This window comes from Myotis myotis, unplaced genomic scaffold (genome assembly GCF_014108235.1).
Source record: "Myotis myotis isolate mMyoMyo1 unplaced genomic scaffold, mMyoMyo1.p scaffold_m19_p_15, whole genome shotgun sequence".
Classification (NCBI taxonomy): domain Eukaryota; kingdom Metazoa; phylum Chordata; class Mammalia; order Chiroptera; family Vespertilionidae; genus Myotis; species Myotis myotis.
In genome coordinates this window covers 4,589,548-4,612,344 of record NW_023416319.1, presented here as the reverse complement: position 1 = coordinate 4,612,344, position 22,797 = coordinate 4,589,548, and the positions used below count along the sequence as shown (strand labels likewise).

At 48.4% G+C, this 22,797-nt stretch overlaps 1 protein-coding gene across 1 annotated transcript; it reads right to left on the bottom strand.

Moving 5' to 3' along the window:
- Nucleotides 1–296: 296 nt before the first annotated feature.
- LOC118669676 (cytochrome P450 2E1) lies at nt 297–13,198 on the bottom strand. Its single transcript, XM_036335760.1, has 9 exons — nt 12,981–13,198; nt 9,651–9,810; nt 8,178–8,327; nt 7,718–7,878; nt 7,091–7,267; nt 5,787–5,928; nt 2,133–2,320; nt 1,333–1,474; nt 297–652 (listed from the first exon to the last, which is right to left on the bottom strand). Exons 1-9 carry the CDS (start codon nt 13,155–13,157, stop codon nt 462–464), a joined length of 1,488 nt encoding a protein of 495 aa, XP_036191653.1. The 5' UTR covers nt 13,158–13,198; the 3' UTR covers nt 297–461.
- Nucleotides 13,199–22,797: the final 9,599 nt, after the last annotated feature.

Here is a 22,797-nt window from a genome sequence, read left to right as displayed (position 1 = left end):
GGTGGGGGTGGAGAGAGACCACACAGGCCCCAGCCTGAACAGCACTGTTTCCATGGAAAAGGAAGAACAGGCCCCAGTGGGAATTCTCCCGTCAGCAGGAGAGTTGAGGCATCAAACCTGAAACCGAGACTTGGTTTGAACAACAGGCCTAATGGCATCCTTATCCTAATCCCAGAACCTGTGACGATGTTACCCAGCAAAGGGGCCTCTGAGTATGTGGTGAGGTCTTGGGATGGGGAGACGGTCCTGGGCCATCTGGGAGGATCCCTACAAGAGGGAGGCAGGACGGTCCGTCAGAGAGAGACTGGAAGATGGTACCACTGCTGGCTTTGAAGCATGACCTGTTTATTGAGGACAGTGTGCACGGTGTCTGGAGGCCCTGCCTCCCTAGTCGCTCCCCCCCTCACTACCGCTGAGAGCACTTCCTCATGCCCCTTTACCATCTTCAGAGCACCCGGGCCTCACGCTTGTGAGCGGGGAAGGAGACAGAGTTTGTAATCGGGCGGGATGCTGGCAAACCCATTCACGATGGGGGTGAGGTCAATATCCTTGGGGTCGACGAGAGACTTCAAGTTAAAGTGCTGAAGAATGGCGGTGAAGAACAAAAACAGCTCCATGCGAGCCAGGCCTTCTCCGACACACACCCGCTTCCCTGCAGTGAGAACAGTATACATGAGACAGGTGGGATGGACCCTTCTGCCCGTTGAAAGGAAGCACAGAACATTTTCAGGGTAAGAGTATCAGTAACACATATTCAGGGACCAGCCTTCACACACCTCAACCACCAGGACGCAGCCGCCTAAACCCATGGGAGGTTGGAGAATGGTCTCTGCCCACCCCATGCTCACCCATGTCCCACAGGCAAGAAGCCAATGCTATACCATCAGCGGTTAAAGTTACCGAGCTGGTTATAGGACCTTCCCTCACACCAACAGCTGAGAGAAGACCTGGGGAGGAGACCCAGGCCCAGAGGTGACAGCCCAAGAAAGGCTGAGGGTCCCATGATGGCCCAGGTAACCAAACGTTACATTCTGTTTAGTAGCAGATAGAGAATTAGGTAATACCATTTTTGAAAGATTTTTTTTACCTAAGTTCTATTAAAGAGTTTTAGTCCTGAATGAAGTGAAATATCGACTGTTCAGAAAGATAATCCATCCACAACACCTCATTCCCAGGACTTCTGGTGAGAAGATGTCATTAACCTCTGAACAGGGAGGCACGCACTTGGGTCACATTGTGAATAAGGACGTGATGCAGGTCTGAGATGATGGCAGGTTACCCCGGGAATTCGGGACAAATCCTGGGAGGGGGCTACAACTGAACTCTTCTTACCTGCGGAAAATACCTTGAAATAGTCACTGTACTTGAACTTCCCTTTTTCATCCAGAAAATGCTCTGGCTTAAACTTGTCTGGGTCAGGGAATTCTTGTTTGTCAAACAAGAGGGAGTCCAGTGTCGGAATTAGGACTGTGCCCTGGAAGAACAAAAGCTTTCTCAGTCAAGTTAGCAACGCGTGGGCTTTGATCTGGAGGCCCCCAGTGAAGAAGGGGGTTTTGCATTTTACCTGTGCAAGAAGGAAAGTGTTCAGTGGGGGACCAGATAGGAAGAACTCAGGTGTCAGGTCTAAAGAGCAGTGGGAGCGCTAACCTTTTCACTGGAGTAAAGGGCTGGTTGTTGCTGTTTGTTTTCTGGTGTTGGAATATCCCACCAACAGCCCTGGCCAGTTTGTTTGGCTCAGTGGATAGAGCGTTGGCTCACAGACTGAAGTGTCCCAGGTTCAAGTCAGGTCAAGGGCATGTACCTTGGCTGCAGATTCCGGTCACTTGCAGGAGGCAACTAATCGATGTGTCTCTCTCACATTGATGTTTCTCTCTCTCCCTTTCACTCTCTCTAAAATTCAATGGAAAAATATCCTCAGGTGATACCACCAACCGCAGGGACTATCTCAGGAGCCCATTTTCCATATTTCCCCGATCTCTGTGGTCACCAGGTCCACAGGAGGACGGCTAGGGGTGCCCGAGCCACATCTGCCAGAAGGAGTTGTCCTTAGGCCCTCCATCCTCTCCCCGGGCAGGATAGTGGCTGAGCTGGTAGGATAGTACTAGGGGTGTGCAGTCCAGCTCACATCTGACCTTGGGGATGACGTAGCCTCTGAACACTGTGTCCTGGGTGGCTTCATGATTCAGGTTGGAGGGCAGGAGATTGGTGAACCGCTGAATCTCATGCACCACGGCGTCCATGTAGGGCATCTCTAGCTTGTCCTTGATGGAAGGGATTCGGTTTGGCCCAATCACCCTGTCAATTTCTTCATGAAGTTTCTCTGCCAAGATATGAATGGAAAGATGTAAAGGATTGACTCTAGGCTGGCTCAACAGCCAGCAAGCCAGCCAGCCAGCCAGCCATCTAGGGAGCCCTCCCGGACAAGTGCTTCAGGCTGCCAGGAGCCTGGGATTGTTGGACAGCCCCTCCACAAATGTCAGCGAGAGCTAGGCTCGTCAGGTTCTAGTCTACAGCATGTTTTGGCATCCACTCTTTTTTTAGTTATTATTGAGGTAACATTGGTTTGTAGCATTATATATACAAATTTCAGGTGTACAGTGTTAAAATTCAACATCTGTATGTACTATATTGTGCTCATCACCATCCATCACCATACAATTAGCCCCTAACCCAGGGGATATTAACACCTTATGTGTGATTTGCCAATATCTTTTCCCATTGTTTTTTGCCTTTCATTTTGTACTGTGCAGAAGCTTTTTAGTTTGATGTTCTATTTATTTTCACTTTTGTTTCCCTTCCCTTTGGAGTTAAATCCATAAAAACATCACTAAGACTGATATCAAAGAGCTTAGTACATGCTTTCTTCTTCATATGTTATGGCTTCAGGTCTTAGGCTCAGATCTTCAATCCATTTTGACCTAATTTTTGTGTATGGTGTAATGTAGTGATCTAGTTTCATTCTTTTGCATGTGGCTATTCACTTTTCCTAACACTACTTAACTATACAGATCTCGTCCTTTTCCATCTCCTTTTTCATGTTTTTTGTTGCCACAAACTATCCCATTTTATGTTGTGAGCTTGTTACCAAATTGAAATAGCTATAGTTATTTTTAATGCGTTTCCCCCTTTAACCGTCATGCTGTAATTTAGTGTTAAACACCCCACTCTGAAATAGCTTTGCAATTTTCTGATTCCGTCCGTCTCTTCTCACCTTACTGAAGTTGTGTGTAGTTTCATCTCAGGGAGAAGAGTTCTTTACATTTCTTATAATGCAGGTCTAGTGGTGGTGAGCTCCTCAGCTTTTGTTGGTCCGGGAAGGCCTTTATCTCCTTCATATCTGAAGAATACCTGTGCTGGATGGAATCTTCCTGGCTTGCAGTGTTTATTTTTCAGTATTTTGAATATGTATTTTTAATATGTATTTTTCAGTATTTTGAATATGTATTTTACTCACTTCTGGCCTGTGGAGTTCTGCTGAGATATCTGCAGATAGCCTAATGGGGGGTACCTTTGTAGGTTACTATCTCCCCCCCCATCCCCCCGTTGCCTTTAAAATTCTATGTCGTTAACTTTTGACAGTTTTAATATAATGTTTTGGAGAAGTGCTCTTTGTGTTGAGGTAACTAGTTGTTTAATAGCTTCCTATACTTGTATGCCCAGCTCCTTCGTCAGGTTTGGGAAGTTCTCAGCTATTGTTTCTTTAAATAAGTTCTCTGTTCCCTTTTTACTCTCTTCTTATCTGGGATACCAAGATAAGAAGATGTTCCTTTTTTTTTAGTGAGTCAGATAGTTTCTTCATTTTTAAAATCTTTTTTTTTTCTTTTTTTTTTAAATATATTTTTTTTATTGATTTTTTACAGAGAGGAAGGGAGAGAGATAGAGTTAGAAACATCGATGAGAGAGAAACACCGATCAGCTGCCTCCTGCACATCTCCCACTGGGGATGTGCCCGCAACCCAGGTACATGCCCTTGACCGGAATCGAACCTGGGACCCTTCAGTCCGCAGGCCGACGCTCTATCCACTGAGCCAAACCGGTTTCGGCTCTTCATTTTTAAAATCTTAAGTCTCTCTCCTCTTTCACGTGATCATTTCTAGATTTCTGTCTTCTCTCCCCTGTCGTCTGCTCTATTTCCGGGGCTTTCTCATGAGTCTTCACCTCATGTATTGAGTTCTTCAGCTCCAGGTATCTGTTTGGTTCTTTTGTAGAGTTCCAGTCTCTTGGGTAACGTGTGTTTCTGTTCATTAGTTTTACTCGGGAGCATGTTAAATGGTCCTGAGTTTTCTCAAAGCTTGCTGTTTCTTCATGCCAGCTATTTTGAATTTGCTATCAATTCGGTTACAATCTTCTGGGACTTTAAGTTTGACTTCTGGAGAATTCTCATTCTCATGGTGTTTGACGAGTGGTTCCTCTGCCAGTGCATTTGGAGTAGCAAACAGTTTTCTTATTTAGGTAAGGCGTTGTTTACTTTAATTCCAAGATTCAACAGGTCGGTGATTAGAGACCTTATTCTTTCTTCCAGTAGGTGGCGCTACAGCACACGTTTTTGGTTTCTCTTATCTGAGTTGCTTCACGTTTGAGAGGTGGCACTCCCCCCTCCACTGCCTCTGCCAGAGGTGCAGCCTTTGCTGTTCTTAATGCCGCTAAAGCTGCTGGCGCCTTGCTGCTGCTGATGTCGTTGTGGTAATGGGCATTGATGCCAAGATCACCAGCCTCTCTGCTACCAGCAGGGTCGTCAGGTTTGAAGGCGCCACCACAGTCACGGGCAGGGGCTGAGGCCCTGGGCTCCGCCTTGGCAAGGGGGCTGGGGTTGCAGGCCTGACCTCGACTACCACTTAGTTCTTTGTTAGTGTCCATTTTCTCATCTGATCAGGACGAACCCAGCTCTTGTCTTTATGTCAGAAATAGAGACTGACAAAGTGGGCTTGGAAATCTCTATTGGGAGAGGAATCTCTGTGTTAATGACTTCTAAGAAGTCTGACAGTGAATGGCAGAATGAAGACAGACATGCACGTCTACTGCTTGGAGAAGTCCTTGGAAGCAGGAGTCTGAAGTTCCCGTTTTTCTCGGCAGAGGTAGAAGCAACCTTTGGCAAATTGCTTGGCCTCTCTGGGTCTGAGGTTTCCCGTGGGCCTTCACAATATGTAGCATGAACTGCAAAATTACATCCAGTGTTTTACCAGAAGAAAAATGTAAAACACGTAAACAATACAGATCGTGTGCTGATACTTAGTAAATGTTAAATGCACGAAGTCATGCCCGTGTAGGTGTTTCCACACTGTGGAAGCCATATCTCCTCCAGGCACCCGGAGTCGCACCTACAAGGAGTGAAGGGATTCGAGGGCAGCGGGCAGCCTTGGGAAGCTCCTCCCGCGGGCTTCTTTCTTCTGATTCGCATTCCTCCTCGCCCCTGCCTGGCCCTCCCTCCCTGCTCTGCCCAGAAGGCCAGGTCTTCCTCAGGGGGTAGCAATGCAGACATTATTTTCAGGGTCATACACAGGTCCTACTATGGAGCAGAATGCAGACGGCATCGAATTTTCCCAACCTGGTGCTGGCTCTCCTTCCCTGTGATCCGGCTGTCAGTGGGTAAGGAAGGATGGGTATTCAAGAGTGCCAGGCGGCTGTCATGCACAAGGACATGTCCCCTCAAAGAACGTGTCTGATGTCCTGCAAGGGTTAATAAGCAGCACCACTTGCAGACTGAAAGCTGACGCCTAATGCTGTAGGCTGACTGCCCAGGTCAGACAGCCACAGGGCCCGGGGCTCCTTGCCTGCCCTTTACATACCTTCCACCTCTGGGTGTTTCATGAGCACCAGGAGCCCGTATTTCAGAGTGGCGCTGGTGGTCACTGTCCCTGCAAAGAACAGGTCGGCCACAGTCGCGGCAATGTTGTCCAAGTTGTACCCTGGCTCTGCTTTGTATTTTTCCTGTGGATGTCAGGGATAGACAGGTAAAGGGATGCCTTCAGGCGAATGAGAAAGAGACCCTTGCGCCCCTGACCAGCACAGAAGTCACAGTCCTGCCAGCTCCCAGGGAGGAAGGGGCGGGTGTGCACACGGCCAGCCAGAAAGGTGAGGGGCAGGGCTCCTGGCCCAGGCCGTGGGGCTCTGTGCTTTTTATAGCACCGAGGGCTTTCCCGGGGCGAGGACCAGCAAAGTAGCTGATCCTGTGCCATGACCTCCTTCCACCCAGGGCTGAGCTGTGGGGCCTCTGCTACGACCCAGCACCTTTGGGTCCCAGGAGGCAGGGGAGCCAAACACCTGGAAAGCCAATGAGAGGGGTCCAATCGATGGAGGAGATTCTCAGATAACCTGGGGCCATTATCCAGGGAAGTCACATGCTGGTCTAGAACCACAGTGACTTCAAAGGACAGAGGTGAAGTGTGACCTATGTGGGTTGGGGGTCCTAAGAAGCTGTCAGGTAGATAGATGCTGGCTAGGCCTGGAGCCCCCTGAAGTCATGCACAACTGGGAGTTCACATGCTGACCAGGAACGCTGAGGGCCTCTCCCCAGAGGAGACACGGTTATGATAAGAAGCAGATGTGGCTCAGTTGGCTGGGCATTGTCCTATGCACCGGAAGGTGGCTGGTTCAGTTCCCAGTTAGGGCCTGTGCCTAGGTTTTGGACTTGATTCCCTATGGGGGCATGCAGGAGGCAGCAGGTCGATGTTTCGCTATTACATCCATGTTTCTCTCTCTCTCTCTTTTCCTCCCTCTCTCTAAAAATCAATTTTTTTTTTTTTTTTTTTTTTTAAAAAGGAAGCATGGTCTGGAGGGAGCTGATGGGAGGGGTCTCAAAGTGTGTTCCACGGCCCTGACAGCTTCCCCAAATAAGACCACAGGGGACGGTTGTGTGGTGTGGAAGGCAGCCAGGCAGGCTGGCTGTGTGGGAGCAGATCTGGTGTGTGGCCACACCGAAGCCAGTGCGTTTGTGTAAAACCAAAAGCATCAGAATGTACCCAGTGTGGGCAGTCTGGGCACCAGCAGTGCAGGTTATAATATAAATCTGACACCCCCCCCCCCCCTCTACCCCCAACCAACCACCTGGGAACACCAAGCACTCAGCTTCCCGGGGCATGGTGGAGGGTACCTTCTCCATCTCCATGAGCAGGCAGTCCGTGAAGTCCCGGGGGCAGCTGGGGGCCAGCGACTGCTGGTGCTCCTTCAGTCTGGCTAAAGCATAGTCTTTTAGTTCAGATACGTTTTTCATTACTTTTCTATGGCTTCCAGGCAGGTAGTTTAGAAAGCTTGAAAAACTATTATAAAGCTAGAACAATAAAGAGAAAGGAGAGAATTTCTTTATATATATGTGTGTGTTTTTTTTAATCCCCCCCCCCCCCCATGCAACACCATTTTGTGTACTGGACTTATTTCCTCCAAGCCTAAACATATGGCCGCTACCATTGTATTGTGTGATCCTTGGGCCCACGGTATTATTTGGGCACCCCTCTGTTAGGCGGTGCTCCTGCTGTGGGGGATGTGAACACAGCGCACGCATCCAGCGGGAACTAATTTGAAAGAGTGAAACGGTGAGTGTCCGCAAAGGCAGCGCTGGGCCCACGGACACCTCCGGAAGGAATACTCCGGACAGGAGCCCTGGCTTTTGCAGGCCTGTCTGTCCGCACAACCCGAGCTTCCCCTCTCCTTTTCCCAATGGAATCGATGTAACTGAAGATGAGCGCCGACTAAGGAGTGAAAAAGGAAGGCAGGGCCTCACCAGCAGCCAGGGAGTGCTGATCAGGTATAAGTTCTCGTTAAACAAGGTCTGCAGCCTCAGACTGGTCCTGTCCTCGTAGTCGAAGCGCTTGCGGAAGAGGATGTCGGCAATGACATTGCAGGGCGCGTAGCCCACCACAAAGGTGGGGTCGAAGGGCTGGCCTGGAAAACGGGGATTGTGAGAGGGAGACCGCCAGGCCGTCTCCTGCGAGGAGCCGCCCTAAAAACAGGGCAATTCTCGGAAGATAGGGATGCTAGGACCTATTCGGGTTTCTTTACTTCTCAGCGATTTGGAAGTAACAGTCACACACGTGACCACCACTGCTGCTCCCCCTGCGATGCAGAGAGGACCCCGCGAGTCAGAGGATGAAGGTGGCCCTGTGCGCCCAGCTGCTGCAGGGCTGTCCCGTGACCCCGTGACCCCGTGACCCTGGGGCCCTGGCCAGGGCGGCCATCCGCACCGTTGGTCTTCCGGAGGGCGTCCAGCAGGAAGGGGATCTCCCTCTGGATGCGGGCCTCGTTGCCCTCCTTCCCCATCCCGAAGTCCCGCAGGATGGTCAGGGCGGACCGCCGGGTTTCCTTCCAGGTCGGGCCGTTATTGAAAGTAATTCCTGCGGAAGAGGGACAGCGAGGAGTTCCTGCCAACGCCCAGACCGGGCGCCAGGGGGCAGCGGAGGACGCGCGGGCTCCCCTGCCCATCTCGGCCCTCGGCTGCCCGACCCGGTCGCACCTGTGTCATGTGTCAAGTGTACAGTGGGGATTAATTTTTAAAAACACATATATTTTTTAATTGATTTCAGAGAGAAGGGAGAGGGAGAGAGAGAAACATCCATGATGAGAATCAGGGATCGGCTGCCTCCTGCACGCCCCCTAGCGAGGATCGAGCCCGCAACCCGGCATGTGCCCGGAAGGGGACAAGGACGGGGACCTCCTGGTTCCTGGGTCGATGCTCAACCACTGAGCCGGGCTGGCTGGGTAGGGACTAACTTTAAAGAGTGAAACGCAAGCGTCCGGAGGTTAGCAAGGGCATCCCTGGATCCATGTCGTCCCCGGTCGTCTGTGCACCCCCGCAACTCACTGTGCCTTTCCTTTTCCGCGAGGGACATTCCCCCGCGACACCCCTTCCTGCCCGGGGCGGAATCCCTGCAAAGCCGCTCTTTTCGTTGATGGTCACCCTCACTCCACCAGCGCCTCCCCTCGCATCGCTGTGGCTTCACAGTGTCCTCCCTAAGGGCGGGCCACAGAGTCACAGGCTCCGCGCACGTGGGGACGGCTCCAGCGCGGCCCCCTCCGCGCAGGGGCCCTGCCCTGGGACGGCGGGGTGCGGGGAGGCCGGGTCGAGGGGGATAAAATAATAAATTAAAATAACAAAACAAAATAAAATAATAAAATAAATTTAAAGATAAAATAACAAAATAAAATAAAATGATAAAATAAGTTAAATAATATAATAATAAATAAAATAATAAAATAAAATAGCTCAGCTGGCGTGGCTCAGTGGTTGAGCGTCAAGTTATGAACCAGGAGGTCACCCTTCAGGGCACATGACTGGGCTCCACCCCCAGGAGGGGGCGTGCAAGAGGCCGCGGAGATGGATGAGTCTCTCTCATCACTGATGTTTCTCTCTCCCCCCTCTCCCTTCCTCTCTGACATCAATAAAACATATATTTTAAAGTAAAATAAAATAAAAGTCTGCCCCGCTGTCAGGGTGCTGCAGGCCCTGGTCACAGCCGCTTTCGTGAAGATGCCCACTGTGTGACGACTGAGTGAATGGACCAACCGTCCCCGAATGGACTGGCATCTCTTTACCTTTCTGACTCTACTGTTTCTTGTTACTGTGGCTTCAGCCCCCGCCAGGCCCCAAACCTCCGCCCCCGCCCCCCCCAGCCCCCCCCCCTGCCCCGGGGCATCGTGAGAAGAGCAGCGGGAGGTACCTTGGTTCTTGTGCGCCCGGTACATGTGGTATTCGCCTCGGCCGGAAAACTCGTTCTTGTGCTGGAGCAGGACCTCCTTGACTGCCTGGTAGCCGTGCAGGACCACGACGCGGTTGGAGCCCAGGTACACGGTGAACACCGGCCCAAAGCGCTCTGCCAGCTGCGAGACCCGCAGGCGGGGAGTGAGGGACGGGAGCGCTGTGCTTCCAACGGACCCCCAAAGTCATGGGTATGGACCATGAGGACCCAGAGGGACCTGGGGAGAGCCTGTCTACATTCAGCCTGATGTGGGAAGACCCTCCCCACATGGCTTTCTTCGGCGGGAAGTCTGGTTCCAGTACACCTGCCCACTGAGCCATCCCCGCCTGGCCGTGGGGGATTCCCTTTCCCGGGGGTCTGCTGCTCCAGTCCCTCCCCTGAGGCCACTTTGCCCACAGCTGCCCGGTCACCTTCACAGGTTGTGTCCAGTCAAGGCCACGGGCCTCAGGGCACTGCAGCGGGACCCAGAGCCCGCACCATCTTGACCCCTGGGAGGCCACCCCCCGTGGTGCGTAAAGCACCAGCAACACCTCTCTCTTATTATTATTATTAATTAAATCTTTATTGTTCAGATTATTACATTTGTTCCTCTTTTTTCCCCGAATAACTCCCCTCCACCCAGCTCCCACCCCACCCTCCTCCCTCACTCCCCACCCACTGTCCTCATCCATAGATGCAGGATTTTTGTCCAGTCTCTTCCCGCATCCCCCTCACCCCTTTCCCCCCCAAGAATAGCCAGTCCACTCCCTTTCTATGTCCCTGATTCTATTATAATCACCAGTTCATTCTGTTCATCAGATTATCCACTTGATTTTCAGATTCACTTGTTGATAGATGTGTATTTGTTGTTCATAATTTGTATCTTTACCTTTTTCTTCTTCTTCCTCTTCTTAAAGGATACCTTTCAGCATTTCATCTAATACTGGTTTGGTGGTGATGAACTCCTTTAGCTTTTTCTTATCTGTGAAGCTCTTTATCTGACCTTCAATTCTGAATGATAGCTTTGCTGGATAAAGTAATCTTGGTTGTAGGTTCTTGGCATTCATCACTTTGAATATTTCTTGCCAGTCTCTTCTGGCCTGCAAAGTTTCTGTTGAGAAATCAGCTGACAGTCGTATGGGTATTCCCTTGTAGGTAACTGACTTTCTTTCTCTCTTTGTCTTTTGCTCTCGGCATTTTAATTATGATGTGTCTTGGTGTGGTCCTCTTTGGATTCCTTTTGTTTGGGGTTCTCTGCGCTTCCTGGACTTGTAAGTCTATTTCTTTCACCAGGTAGGGGAAGTTTTCTGTCATTATTTCTTCAAATAGGTTTTCAATATCTTGCTTTCTCTCTTCTTCTGGCACCCCTATAATTCGGATGTTGGTACGCTTGAAGCTGTCCCAGAGGCTCCTTACACTATCTTCGTATTTTTGGATTCTTTTTTCATTTTGCTTTTCTGGTTGGGTGTTTTTTGCTTCTTTGTATTTCAAATCTTTGACTTGATTCTTGCGCTCCTCTGGTCTGCTGTTGGGAGTCTGTATAGTATTCTTTATTTCAGTCCGTGTATGCTTAATTTCTAGTTGGTTCTTTATCACAACCTCGAGGGTCTCACTAGATTTCTTGTAGGTCTCATTGAGTTTATCGGCAGTTTCTAGAAAATTCTTGAAAAACCTTAAAAGTGTGGTTTTGAACTCTATATCCAGTAGTTTGCTTTCCTCCATTTCTGTTATTTGTGTCCTTTTTCTTTGTCTCCGCATTTTTTATGCTTCCCTGTGTTGATAAAGTGGTTTTCTGTGCTAAGTGTCCTCTAGGGCCCAGTGGTTCAGCCTCCCCAATTACCTGAGGAGGACATTCTTGGTGCACCCCCTTGTGGTCTTTGTGCAAAGTCTTGTTGTAGTTAAGCCTTGATTGTTGTAGGTATCACTGGGAGGAATTGACCTCCAGGCCAATTGGCTGTGAGAATCAGCTGTGTCTGCAGTGAGAGAACTTCTGTGTTGGAGACACCCCTCCGGGGCAAGACTTGCTTCAATGGGGCTTTGGTGCTCACTGAGTCTGCCCCCTGAGTGTGTCCTTTATGGTTCCACGGAGCTGCAAACTGGATGGTCCCACTCTGACCTCTGGGTACACTGGCTCCTGGATCTCTAGGGAGGTGCTAATCTAGCCTCTGCCTTAGGCTATCCAGCAAAAGCCTCCCTGCAGGGCTTGGGCGGGGCGGGTCCCACAGGATCAACAGGGTGGGGCTAGCAGTTATGGCTGCTCTCAGAGGCCCCGCTGCTTCTCCCTGTCTCGGCAATCACTGCAAGCCCCTCTGAGAGAAAGCTGCCTTCGAGTTCCGACAGATGCCAGACAGTCCCACTTCTCCCGTATTAGTCTGGGTCCCCAGAGACTCGCCCGGAACTGGAGCTCAGAGCCTGAGACTCCCTCCCGATTGAAAACGACAACTGCGCCCTCAGCTGCCAGCCCGCTCCTTGTGTGCCTCTGTACCTTAGTATTTTACTTCCGCACTGCGCCTCCTCTGATTCCCGGTATGCTTTTCTCTTTCCTTCTAGTTGTAGAATTTCCACTCAGCCAGCCTTCCTGTGGTTCTGGATGATGTCCGTTCCGTCTTTTAGTTGTATTTTTTTTTAATATATTTCATTGATTTTTTACAGAGAGGAAGGGAGAGAGATAGAGAGCTAGAAACATCGATAAGAGAGAAACATGGATCAGCTGCCTCCTGCACACTCCCCACCAGGGATATGCCTGCAACCAAGGCACATGCCCCTGACCGGAACCAAACCTGGGAGCCACAGGCTCTGCTGCGCCTCACACATTTTCCAAGCCTGCCCTGTGCCATGTGGCATTCTTTTACTAACTCATTTAGTAGGTTTATCAACTCGTTTAGTTTTCAGATCTGTTAGCTCATCCACTGTTCACCACAATCATGGGAGGAGGTCCCAGGCTGGTCGGGCAAGCAATTCACTTTTCACTCTGTCTTTGGCATCTACAAAGAACTCCAAGTTGACACCAGCCCTTGTGCACCTGGTGTGAATGCATGACACCATGTATGGTGGTGGCCTCACCACGCCAGCCAATGACGGAGGCAGTGAACACTCGGCTCAGGCAGGGGCCTCCAGGGTATCTACGGCCGATCCCCCTTTGAGTACTCTGTGCCCAAGTTCTACCATCAGCTAAATATTTTGAATATTGCTCTTGGACACTACTGTTAATTCAGTTAATTCGGAACAATTTGTCTGACAATGAGTTGAATGCACACGTATTACATCTAATTCCCAAATTCTCCTCCCCCAAGTCAACAATATTTCTCTTACCCTGGTGAAGGATTTTGGTATATTCTTGAGTTCCAACTGAAGAACATTCCCAACAATGGGCAGTGGGAAAGGGCCTGGGGGCAATTTCCTGCTATTGTACATCTGCTTCCAGAGGAAGGCGCACAGCAGAGCTGTCACCCACACCAGCAGGGCGACTGTGATACCCAGGGCAGTCATGGCACCTGCAGTGGTCTCTGCCAAGCTCTGGAGCGCTTCTGTGGAAAGGAAACGCTTTTATAACTCACCCTCGAGAAGGAGGGGGACTGGCCAGCCAATGCCACCTTCCTTCTCCTCTGGCCCAAGATATTAGTTTATTATTAGCTGCTGTTGGCCAGCCTTTCAGAGGCTGATTTCTGTAGTGATTGCTTCCGAGAAGCCCCATCCAGGCTCTGTTGACACTGGTTGCTGGCACTTGCACCAATCCCAGTGTTGACTTAAGAACGTCCAAACCGCGGGGCGGTGTGGGTCAGTGGTTGAGCCATGACCAATGAACCAGGAGGTCTGCCGGGGTCCAACCCCAGCAGGTCCAGGGGTCCCCAAAGGTGTGGACGGAGTCGGCGAAGAAAGAATGACACAGAGACAGCGTTCAGTTGATCAGCAGCCTAGCCAGGATCTCTAGCCCCAGCGAAGTTCTGGTTAGGATCTCCAGCCAGGTTCTGTGTCCATGTTCTCTTGCTAGGTTCTCCAGCCAGGTTCTGTAGCCATGTTCCCTCGCTAGGTTCTCCAGCCAGGTTCTGTCCAGGTTCTCCAGCCAGGTTCAGTCACCAGGTTCTAGTCAGGTTCTCTTGTCATGTTCTATCCAGGTTCTGTAGCCAGGTTCTGTCTCTAGGTTCTTCAGCCAGGTTCTCTCGCTAGGTTCTGTCTCTAGGTTCTGTGGCCAGTTTCTGTCCAGGATCTTTTTCCATGTTCTCTCGCTAGGTTCTGTCTCTAGGTTCTGCCTCCAGTTTCTGTGTCCTGTTGTCTTGTTACATCTGTATTTATACCAGTTGATTCCAATCCTATCAATCTCTATTCCATGGGTTAGGGCGTTTCTAATCTCCATTCCAGGGAGTAAAGATTATGTAGCTTAGGCATGATTGTTCATAGTTAAAGTGATTAACTACCCGCCTGGCACTTAGTTAAGGGGTTTTAGTCCCTCCCTAACTTCAGGGGAAAATCCCTACCTGGGGAAACAACCTTTCTTGGAGAGGTGACCTTGGTTAAAACACATAGTGCCAAGAAGGTGAACAAACATATTAAGAACAGTATGCCATATATGCCAGGTCCCTTGAAACATATGCTGTGCAGATGTTTCTTCCCTGTAGCGACTGTGTCAAGCAGCAAGGATGGACCGGCTCCCGGCAAATTCCCCCTTTTTCATTTTTTAAAAGCAGGCATTAAAAAGAAAAACCCCAAATGCTCTCTTGTATCCATTTTAAGAGTAGGATTGGCGCTTTCCGCTATTACCTGAGTCCTGATCTATCACCCCAGGGAGAGCTTGCCAATCCTGCACTTTCCCGGGGTGGAAAGGCTGCAGTGGGGTTAAGGATAAGGCTCCTTGGGCCTACCTCCTCCCATGCCTTTACATTTACCTTTCCTTCCTCAGAAAAGCATGGACATACTTCTTGTGTAAAACGTTCTGTCTGACTGGAGTAACCTTAATTCCTCTGCTAGCAAGCATATGTGTTAAAAGATCAATACAGAGTCTTCTTTCTTTGGACTCAGTATGGCACATCTTCTCAATCTAAGTTCTGTACTATCCACCTTCTTACCCTACTTATCCTCTATAGGGGGGTCTGCAGTACCCTGATGGAGTCCTAACCGCCCCGAGTGTGGGGTTCTCAATGGGGGGGGGGAGGCTTACCTAGGGGAATCCTGTCCCAGCAGAGGTCGTGTTTTGATTCTGGTCAGAGCACGTGCCTGGGTTGTGGGCGTGATCCCCCAGTAGGCAGTGTGTGGGTGTCAGCCAATTAAGGATTCTCATCGATGCTGTTTCTATCCCTTTCCCCCTCTCCCCTCCTCTCTCTGAAATCAATAAAATCATTTTTAAAAAAAGAATGTCCAGCCGAAACCGGTTTGGCTCAGTGGATAGAGCGTCGGCCTGCGGACTGAAGGGTCCTAGGTTCGATTCCGGTCAAGGGCATGTACCTGGGTTGCGGGCATATCCCCAGTAGGAGATGTGCAGGAGGCAGCTGATCGATGTTTCTCTCTCATCGATGTTTCTAACTCTCTATCTCTCTCCCTTCCTCTCTGTAAAAAATCAATAAAATATATTAAAAAAAAAAAAAAAAGAATGTCCAAATTGTCCTAGCCAGTGTTTTCCAGTGGTTAGAGCATCGGCCTGAGGGCTCAATTCCCGGTCAAGGGCATGTACCTGGGTTGCAGGTTCATTCCCAGGCCCCTGGGGGGTGTGCAGGAGGCAACTAATCTAGGGATCTCTCTTCTCACATCATTGTCTGTCTGCCTGTCTGTCTGTCTCTCTCTCCCCACCCCCTCTCTTCCACTCTATCTAAAAATCAATGGAAAAAATATCCTTGAGTGAGGATTCACAAAAACAAAAACACCGTCACCACCACAACAAAAAGAACGTCCAAAGCTATAGAGAATTTTTATAAAATTTATTTGAGCCAAACAGGATAAGCCCGGAAGCAAGATCTCAACAGACTGAGAAGAATGCTTTCACGAATGAGTTTGCAGCTTCTTTCGTGCATTTGGAATGAAGGGAGGAACAGAAGGAAGGTTAAATTCAGGTGGGGGATTACAAGATCGCTAACAAAATCACGTGCTCCTTTGAGACCCTGAAAGGAGGATCTCTGGCATTTCCAAGGCTTCAGGATGCACAGAAATGGTGGGAAAGCTGCTTAAAGCAAAAGAGTCTCTGACGGCCCGGCCAGCGCAGCTCAGTGGTTGAACGTCGATCTATGAGCCAGGTTCGATTACAAGAGGTTACAGTTTGATTCCCCATCAGGACAAATTCCCTGGTCAGGACACATGCCTGGGTTGAGGGCTCAGTTGCGGGGGGGGGGGGGGGGGGGGGGGGGGCGCGGTGGGGGCCGGCATGCAGGAGGCAGCCAATCAATGATCCTCTTTCATCATTGATGTTTCTATCTCCCTCTCCCTTCCTCTCTGAAATCAATAACAAATATATATATTTTTAAAAGAGTTTCAGAGGGAAGGCAGGTGTGGGTGGGTGGGGAAAGATTAACCAGTGCTTCTCAACCTTCCTAATGCCGCGGCCCTTTAATACAGTTCCTCATGTGGTGGTGACCCCCAACCATAAAATTATTTTCGTTGCTACTTCATAACTGTCATGTTGCTACTGTTATGAATCGTCATGTAAATATCTGATATGCAGGATGTATTTTCATTGTTACAAATTGAACATCATTAAAGCATAGTGATTCATCACAAAATATGTAATTATATATGTGTTTTCCGATGGTCTTAGGCGACCCTGTGAAAGGGTCGTTCGACCCCCAAAGGCGTCGCGACCCACAGGTTGAGAACCACTGGATTAACCAAAGAACTTACATGCATATATGCATAACCCATGGACACAGACAACACTGTGGTGAAGGCTGGGGGGATGGTTAGGGGGCCCATGGGGGGAAAAGGGGGACATCTGTAATGCTTTCAAACAATAAAGATAAATCTAAAAAAAACCAAAAAAAAGCAAAGATAAACCACAACAAAGAAGCTATAGACCCGCGGTATGGCCTGCCCACATGACCTACCCACATGACCTGCCCACATGACCTGCCCACATGACCTGCCCACATGACCTGCCCACATGACCTACCCACATGACCTACCCAGCTAGGAATCGATGATCGGTCACCGGTGAGGCTCCTCTCAGTGGGTTTATTAGGAGCCCACTTTTCATCCACATCAGTAAACGCAGCATCCGGACGCCCCAGCCCACAGGTCAGAACGTGGGGTTGCTCCTGGCACCCGGGTTCCTGTGATCTCCCAGGTTAGAAATCTAAAGTTCACCTGAAACTGATAGCGAGCCTGGCGCACTGGCCAGGATCGAGCCAGGTCTCCACCATCGAACCAGCCCGAGTTCTTGGGATAGAAATCCAGAGAGTTCACCACAAAGTGGCGCTCCGGTGAGAGGTTTCTGACAGACAGCTCCAGCGCCGAGGGAGACAGCGTTAAGGAAGAAAGACACGTTGCTTCCAAACAAAAGCTGGGGACAGTTTCACAGACGATGAGGCAGGAAAGACATCTAAGTGTAACATAGAGTATGTAGAGATGGGGACTCCGGAGCCTGCGCAGTGGAACGACATGCTTCTTCATGCACTGCATGTCTCCTTAGCATGCTAAGTCTCCACCCAGGACTGTGTGTTTTAGCACTGAAATGAGGAAGAGTCCCCGAAAAGACAGCCTTTCTTGCTAGTGCACACGCATGTGTGAAAGGCACAAAACGTAAGCCCGCCAAAGTAAACCTTGCAGAGAGCAGTGTCCTGCAGTCCAGCTGCTAACTGGCTGTGGGAAGGGAAAGCACTGGACAAACTGTCCTCCCCTTTGACACTAGCTGGGCAGGGAGGATTGGGATAATGTTTGCCTGTGAGTGTCTGGGTCGGGGTTTACACAACATCGGTTTTGTGCTGTCTCCATGGCAGAATGCCTGACCTCAGGCTCGATTCTCTTAACATCTGATCAGAAGGCTTGTCTGGCAGCCCCCGACAGTACCTCAGTCACCAGCAGCCAAACTCATAGGCCAGAGATGGAAATTCACCACCTGAATTCTATTCCACTTGGTCCGATCAATTGGAAAAATCAGTGGCGTAAAAGGCGGGGGTGGGGTGGGGTGGGGTGGGGTGGGGAGAGTTGACCCAATTGGAAAAAGTTCATCTCATTATTAAAAAGGTATATTTTTATGATAAACAATTAGGAGGTAATTATTCTTGAAAATCATTTAATCAAATTATTTAAAGGTTACATTAGAATTTTTATCAGATTTTCTGTAAGCCAACGAGTTAACTTGGGTAGACGTGTTGGTGACGTCTTACCTTGGCTTGTCTGGGAACACTATACCTCCACGCTCCTTACATCTTCCGTGTCACTCTGCCTCCTTCCCCAGGCCCAGCGCCCCCTTTTTGGGAGAGCTTTGGGTGAGTGTGATTAGAACCGTTCACCTAAAAACACAAGGCCGGCCCTGCCTGGCTTGGCTCAGTGGATAGAGCATCGGCCTGCGAGAGCCCAGGATGGAGACTGAGCCGCCTGACCCCTCTGCTCTCTTCTGTCGGTGAGGCCTGCCTGGGCAGACACCTGTGTGGTCCACGGAGCATGTCTTGGCTTAATAGTCCTTTTCCAGAGAGCAGGTTGCCTAACTTAGTGAAGAAATTGCACCATGTGTATGTTTTCCATCTCATTCCTCTGACCTCATCTTCTTGGATTTCTTCTCCGCAAAGCCAATTGAACAGTTGTATCTCAGACTCAGGCTCAAAAACCCCTCGGATGAGTTGTCACACCTGCATACTACTCTCACCTCACCCAGCATAACCATGTGTACATGTTTATCTAGATTAAAAGATGGTGAGAACATCAAGAGAGAATATTGGGAGAGCTATGGGTATATTGACTACTTATTATCTCATCCTAATCTCTAATTTATTATTGCAGTTCTTCCAGAACACTAGTATTCTGCTGTGCTTTTCTCTGAAGTTTTCCCTGCCCCTTTACTTCACCATGGACTGCACCCACTCTACAGGGACTGTAATGTATTAAAAGCACAGTGTAACTAATAGAAATAAAGAGTGCCATGCACCCTCCCCTAAGGTACTCCTTCTAGATGGAGTCTCTCACTAAAAAAAAAAAAAAGAAAGAAAGAAAGAAAGAAAGAAAGAAAGAAAGAAAGAAAGAAAGAAAGAAAAAAAAAATAATGACCTTGACAAAAACCAAAAATCTTTTCCAAGTAACACAAAAGCAGATAACACACAGTATCGCAGTGTCCAAAGCCACCTTGGCCCAGGAACAAATGTTCCCGCATCAAAGGGACTGGAGGTGACCCAGGTGTGCTCTGACCTGAGCTCTCTGAGCTGTTGAGCAAGAACGGGGAGCAAGCAGCACTTCACTGTGTGCAAGGTTAGCCCCTCGGGTTGAAGAAGGAGCCCTCCTGACTTCTGGCTGGTGGCTGCAGCTCACCAAGGTGCCATAGGAGATGCCAGTTGCAAACTGAAAAATAGACAAAGTGGTCCTGTTGATTTACAGCCTCTCCAACACTTGATACTAATAGATTCTTATTTTTTTCCCATCTGGTGAGTATAAAATGGTATTTAATTGCGGCCCCAATTTGCATCGCCCTGATGATGAATGAAGCGCAGAATCTCCTTCTATGCTTGTAGCCTCTTCTATGAAGTGCCTGCTTCTGTTGGGCTCTCCTCGTCAGTCGGCGGGGTTTCTGCTGTCCAGTCCTTACGGGAATGCTTCGTATTGCTTCGTGGTCCTTTGTCAGTTGCATGTGTTGCAATGATTTTATTCAACTCTTTGGGCCATCTTTCCACAGTATTTGTGCTATGTTTTTAAAAATAAATAGATACTTTAAAATGATCAATCTTTTAGCCCCGGCCAGTGTGGCTCAGTTGGTTGAGCACCATCCATTACACAGAGAGGCACCAGTTCAATTCCAGGTCGGGGCACATGCCTGGGTTGTGGGATCTCCTGTAGGGGGCATGCAAGAGGCAGCTGATTGAGGTTTCTCTCTCTCTCTCTCTCTCTCTCTCTCTCTCTCTCTCTCTCTCTCTCCCTGTCCCTTCCTCCAGCTCTTTTGGGAAGGTCATCCTTGGCCACAGCCCATTAGTGGAAACCACAGCTGCCCCTTCTTGCCTGGCCCACTCTAGGCCGTTTCCTCGAGGAGGTAAGACTCCCATGAGGCGGAGTATGGAGCATCCTGGCTCCTGGTTCTAACGCCATCCTCTGCTCCTGGGCTAGGTGGGAAGCTTGTCCCCAGTGAGGGTCAGGCGGGGCCAGGAGCTGCGGTTCAGGGAAGAAAGGCACAGACTCAGCTCAGTGCAGCCCCCTGTCCCTGATTAACCCTCCACCCAACTCGCAGGCCTGTACACCACCACCTCCTGCCTGGCACCCGCCTCCCGGGACCCCCCCAGGCCTCCTGGCGCAGGACTGGGCCTGGCTCGGGTACAGGCTCCCTGCTGGGCCAGGCTTCTCTTAAAGAACCTGACCTATTTGGAGCCCAGACCACACTGCTGGTTCCCCTCCTGCTGATCTTTGGCTCAGATAGGCCACAGATGAGCAGATGTGCGGAGGTCCTGGGGGTTCTGCCATTTCAAACGGAAGTAAAAGGCATAGCAAAGCAATTCTGGTATCACTTTTTTTTTTCCACAATAAAATAGGTCAAGACAAAAACAGATTTGTCTTTTCAGAAACATCTAGAAGAAAATCAGGGACGATTGTCCAAAAGGCAAGATTGGAATGTAATGGCATGCCCCGGATCGTCTCCTGTCTAAATATAAGACGTTCACATTTTCAGGAGAAGACGCAGGGAATTCTTACTCTGGCGGAAAATGAGATGCAGTGGTGACTCCTTCATTTGCTTCTGATCTTTAAGCACAGTCTGTCCCCTTGGGGTGGACGCTGAGGTGCTGGGAGCAGGGACTCCCTCCCACAGGTAAACAGGGACCCTTGTGAGCACAGTCCCCGGCTGAGCACAGCCAGCACCCTGAAGGGCACAGAGAAGGGCCAGGGCCCTCGGGCCCCAGGGGGCAGCGTGAGCTCACTGACCACTGGCTTGCCAAAGGTCTCTCCCCTCAATGTATCGCAGACAGCCAGTCCCTGCAGGAAAGATGGGATTTTATTTTAAATAGACTACTGCTGAGATCTTTTCTAGATTTACATAAAAATTGAGCAGACCACACGAAAAGTACATCTGAGGCTCACACCCAGTTTCCCTTATCATTAGCACCGTATATCAGTATGGTATGTTTGTTGTCATTAATGAGTGAATATTGATGTATTATTATCAACTCACATTGTACAGATATTAAAGGACAATAGGGAATATTATGAACTACTTTATACCTATAAACTCAGAAACATACACAAAATGGACAAATTCCTTGAAAGGTACAATCTAATGAAGCTTATACAAAAAGTGTCTTTTTTTTTTTTTCATCACCATTTATCCCCTCTATGGCCTCTTCCACCATCTCCCAATCCGCCTCCCCCCCTACATCAGTAAGCTTATATCCACTAAAAATTGAAATTGTAGTTAAAAACATTCCTGCAAACAAAACTCCAGGCCTAGATGGCTTCACTGGTAAAATCTACCAAAAATTTAAGAAATAGATAAAACCAATTCAACACAAACGTTTTCGTAAAATTAAACAAGAAAGAATACTGCCCAACTCATTCTGTGAGGTCAGTGTCAACCTTGTATTAAAACCAGAGAAAGACATAACGAGAAAACTTAATACCAGTATCTCTTATACATTTAGCTGCAAACTTTATTAACAAAATTTTCTAAGGAAACTTTCTAAACACAATAATTATGCCAAGTGAACAAAAGCCAGCTGGTCCCCCAACACCCAGAAGAGTATCTTCTGTATTAATTCCACTTATATAAATTCCCCAAAGTACAAACTACAGTGACAAAAAGTTGAACAATGATTAGCTGTGGGGGTGGAGAGAGACATACAAAAGGACAGGAAAAATCTTTGGGGACCAGTCCACTCCCAAGATTGCTGTGATGGCTTCCTGAATGTACACGTGTGTCAAGACTTATCGCCATTTACATACTGTAAATATATGAAGTTTATTGTATGCTAATTTAACCTCAAAGCTGTTAAAACAAAAATACAGCCTATACCTCTTGGTATGTAACTGAAGCGACATTACAAGGAAAGTTTATAAATTTGCATGTACACATTAAAAAGAAGAAATGTGGAAAATAAGTGGTCTAAATACCACTACCAAAAAGCTACAATAAGTAGAAAGAAAAAGATTACACAGATCAGAGCAGAAACAAGTGAAACTGAAATCAGATGTTCAATTTAAAGAAGTGAAGGAAGTCAAAGGCACATGTTTCCTAAGGCCTTGAAGATGCTAGTGAAATGGTTAACCCCTAGCAACCCTGATCAAGAATAACAGAGCAGTCACAAAGTACCACTATCGACATTGAAAAAAGGCACATAAGTATAGGTATTATAGACATTTAAAAGATAGTACAAAGATATTATCAATAACTTTATGTCAATAAATTTAAAATGCAGATAATATTGTCAGTTCATCGATAAAGAGAAATTCACAAACAAGATCTAAGAAGAAATAGAAAGCACAAATAATTCAATTATCTACAGTTTTAAAAATTAAATCTGAAAAGGAAAATTCCCCAGAAAATAAAATTCTAGGCCCAGATGGCTTCACTGTCAAATTCTTCCAAGCATTTAAGGAAGATATAAAACGAGGGCCACACAAAATTTCACAATTACTTCTTAAAGAAGGGAAATCTCCTAATTTTTATGACACCTAAATTATCCTCATGCCAAAAGAAATGAGACAGAAGCATTTACAGAAAAGGAAAATTACACATCAAGCCCTCTTCTAAATATTGATCCAACATATTGCCAAACTGATTCCTGTAATAGAGATAATGAATAAGAAATATGTCATGACAGAGGTTAGTTTGCTTAACCCAAGGTTGGATTAACATTTGAAAACCAATCAATGCAGCTCACCACAATGACCACAAAGGGGAGGAAATCATGGATAATCTTAACAGATGCACAAGCATTAAAGTCAGCGCTTCATGATAAAAACCAACACCCTTAGGAAATGGGCAACAGGCTGATTTCCCTTCCTCTGATAAATGGCATTGACC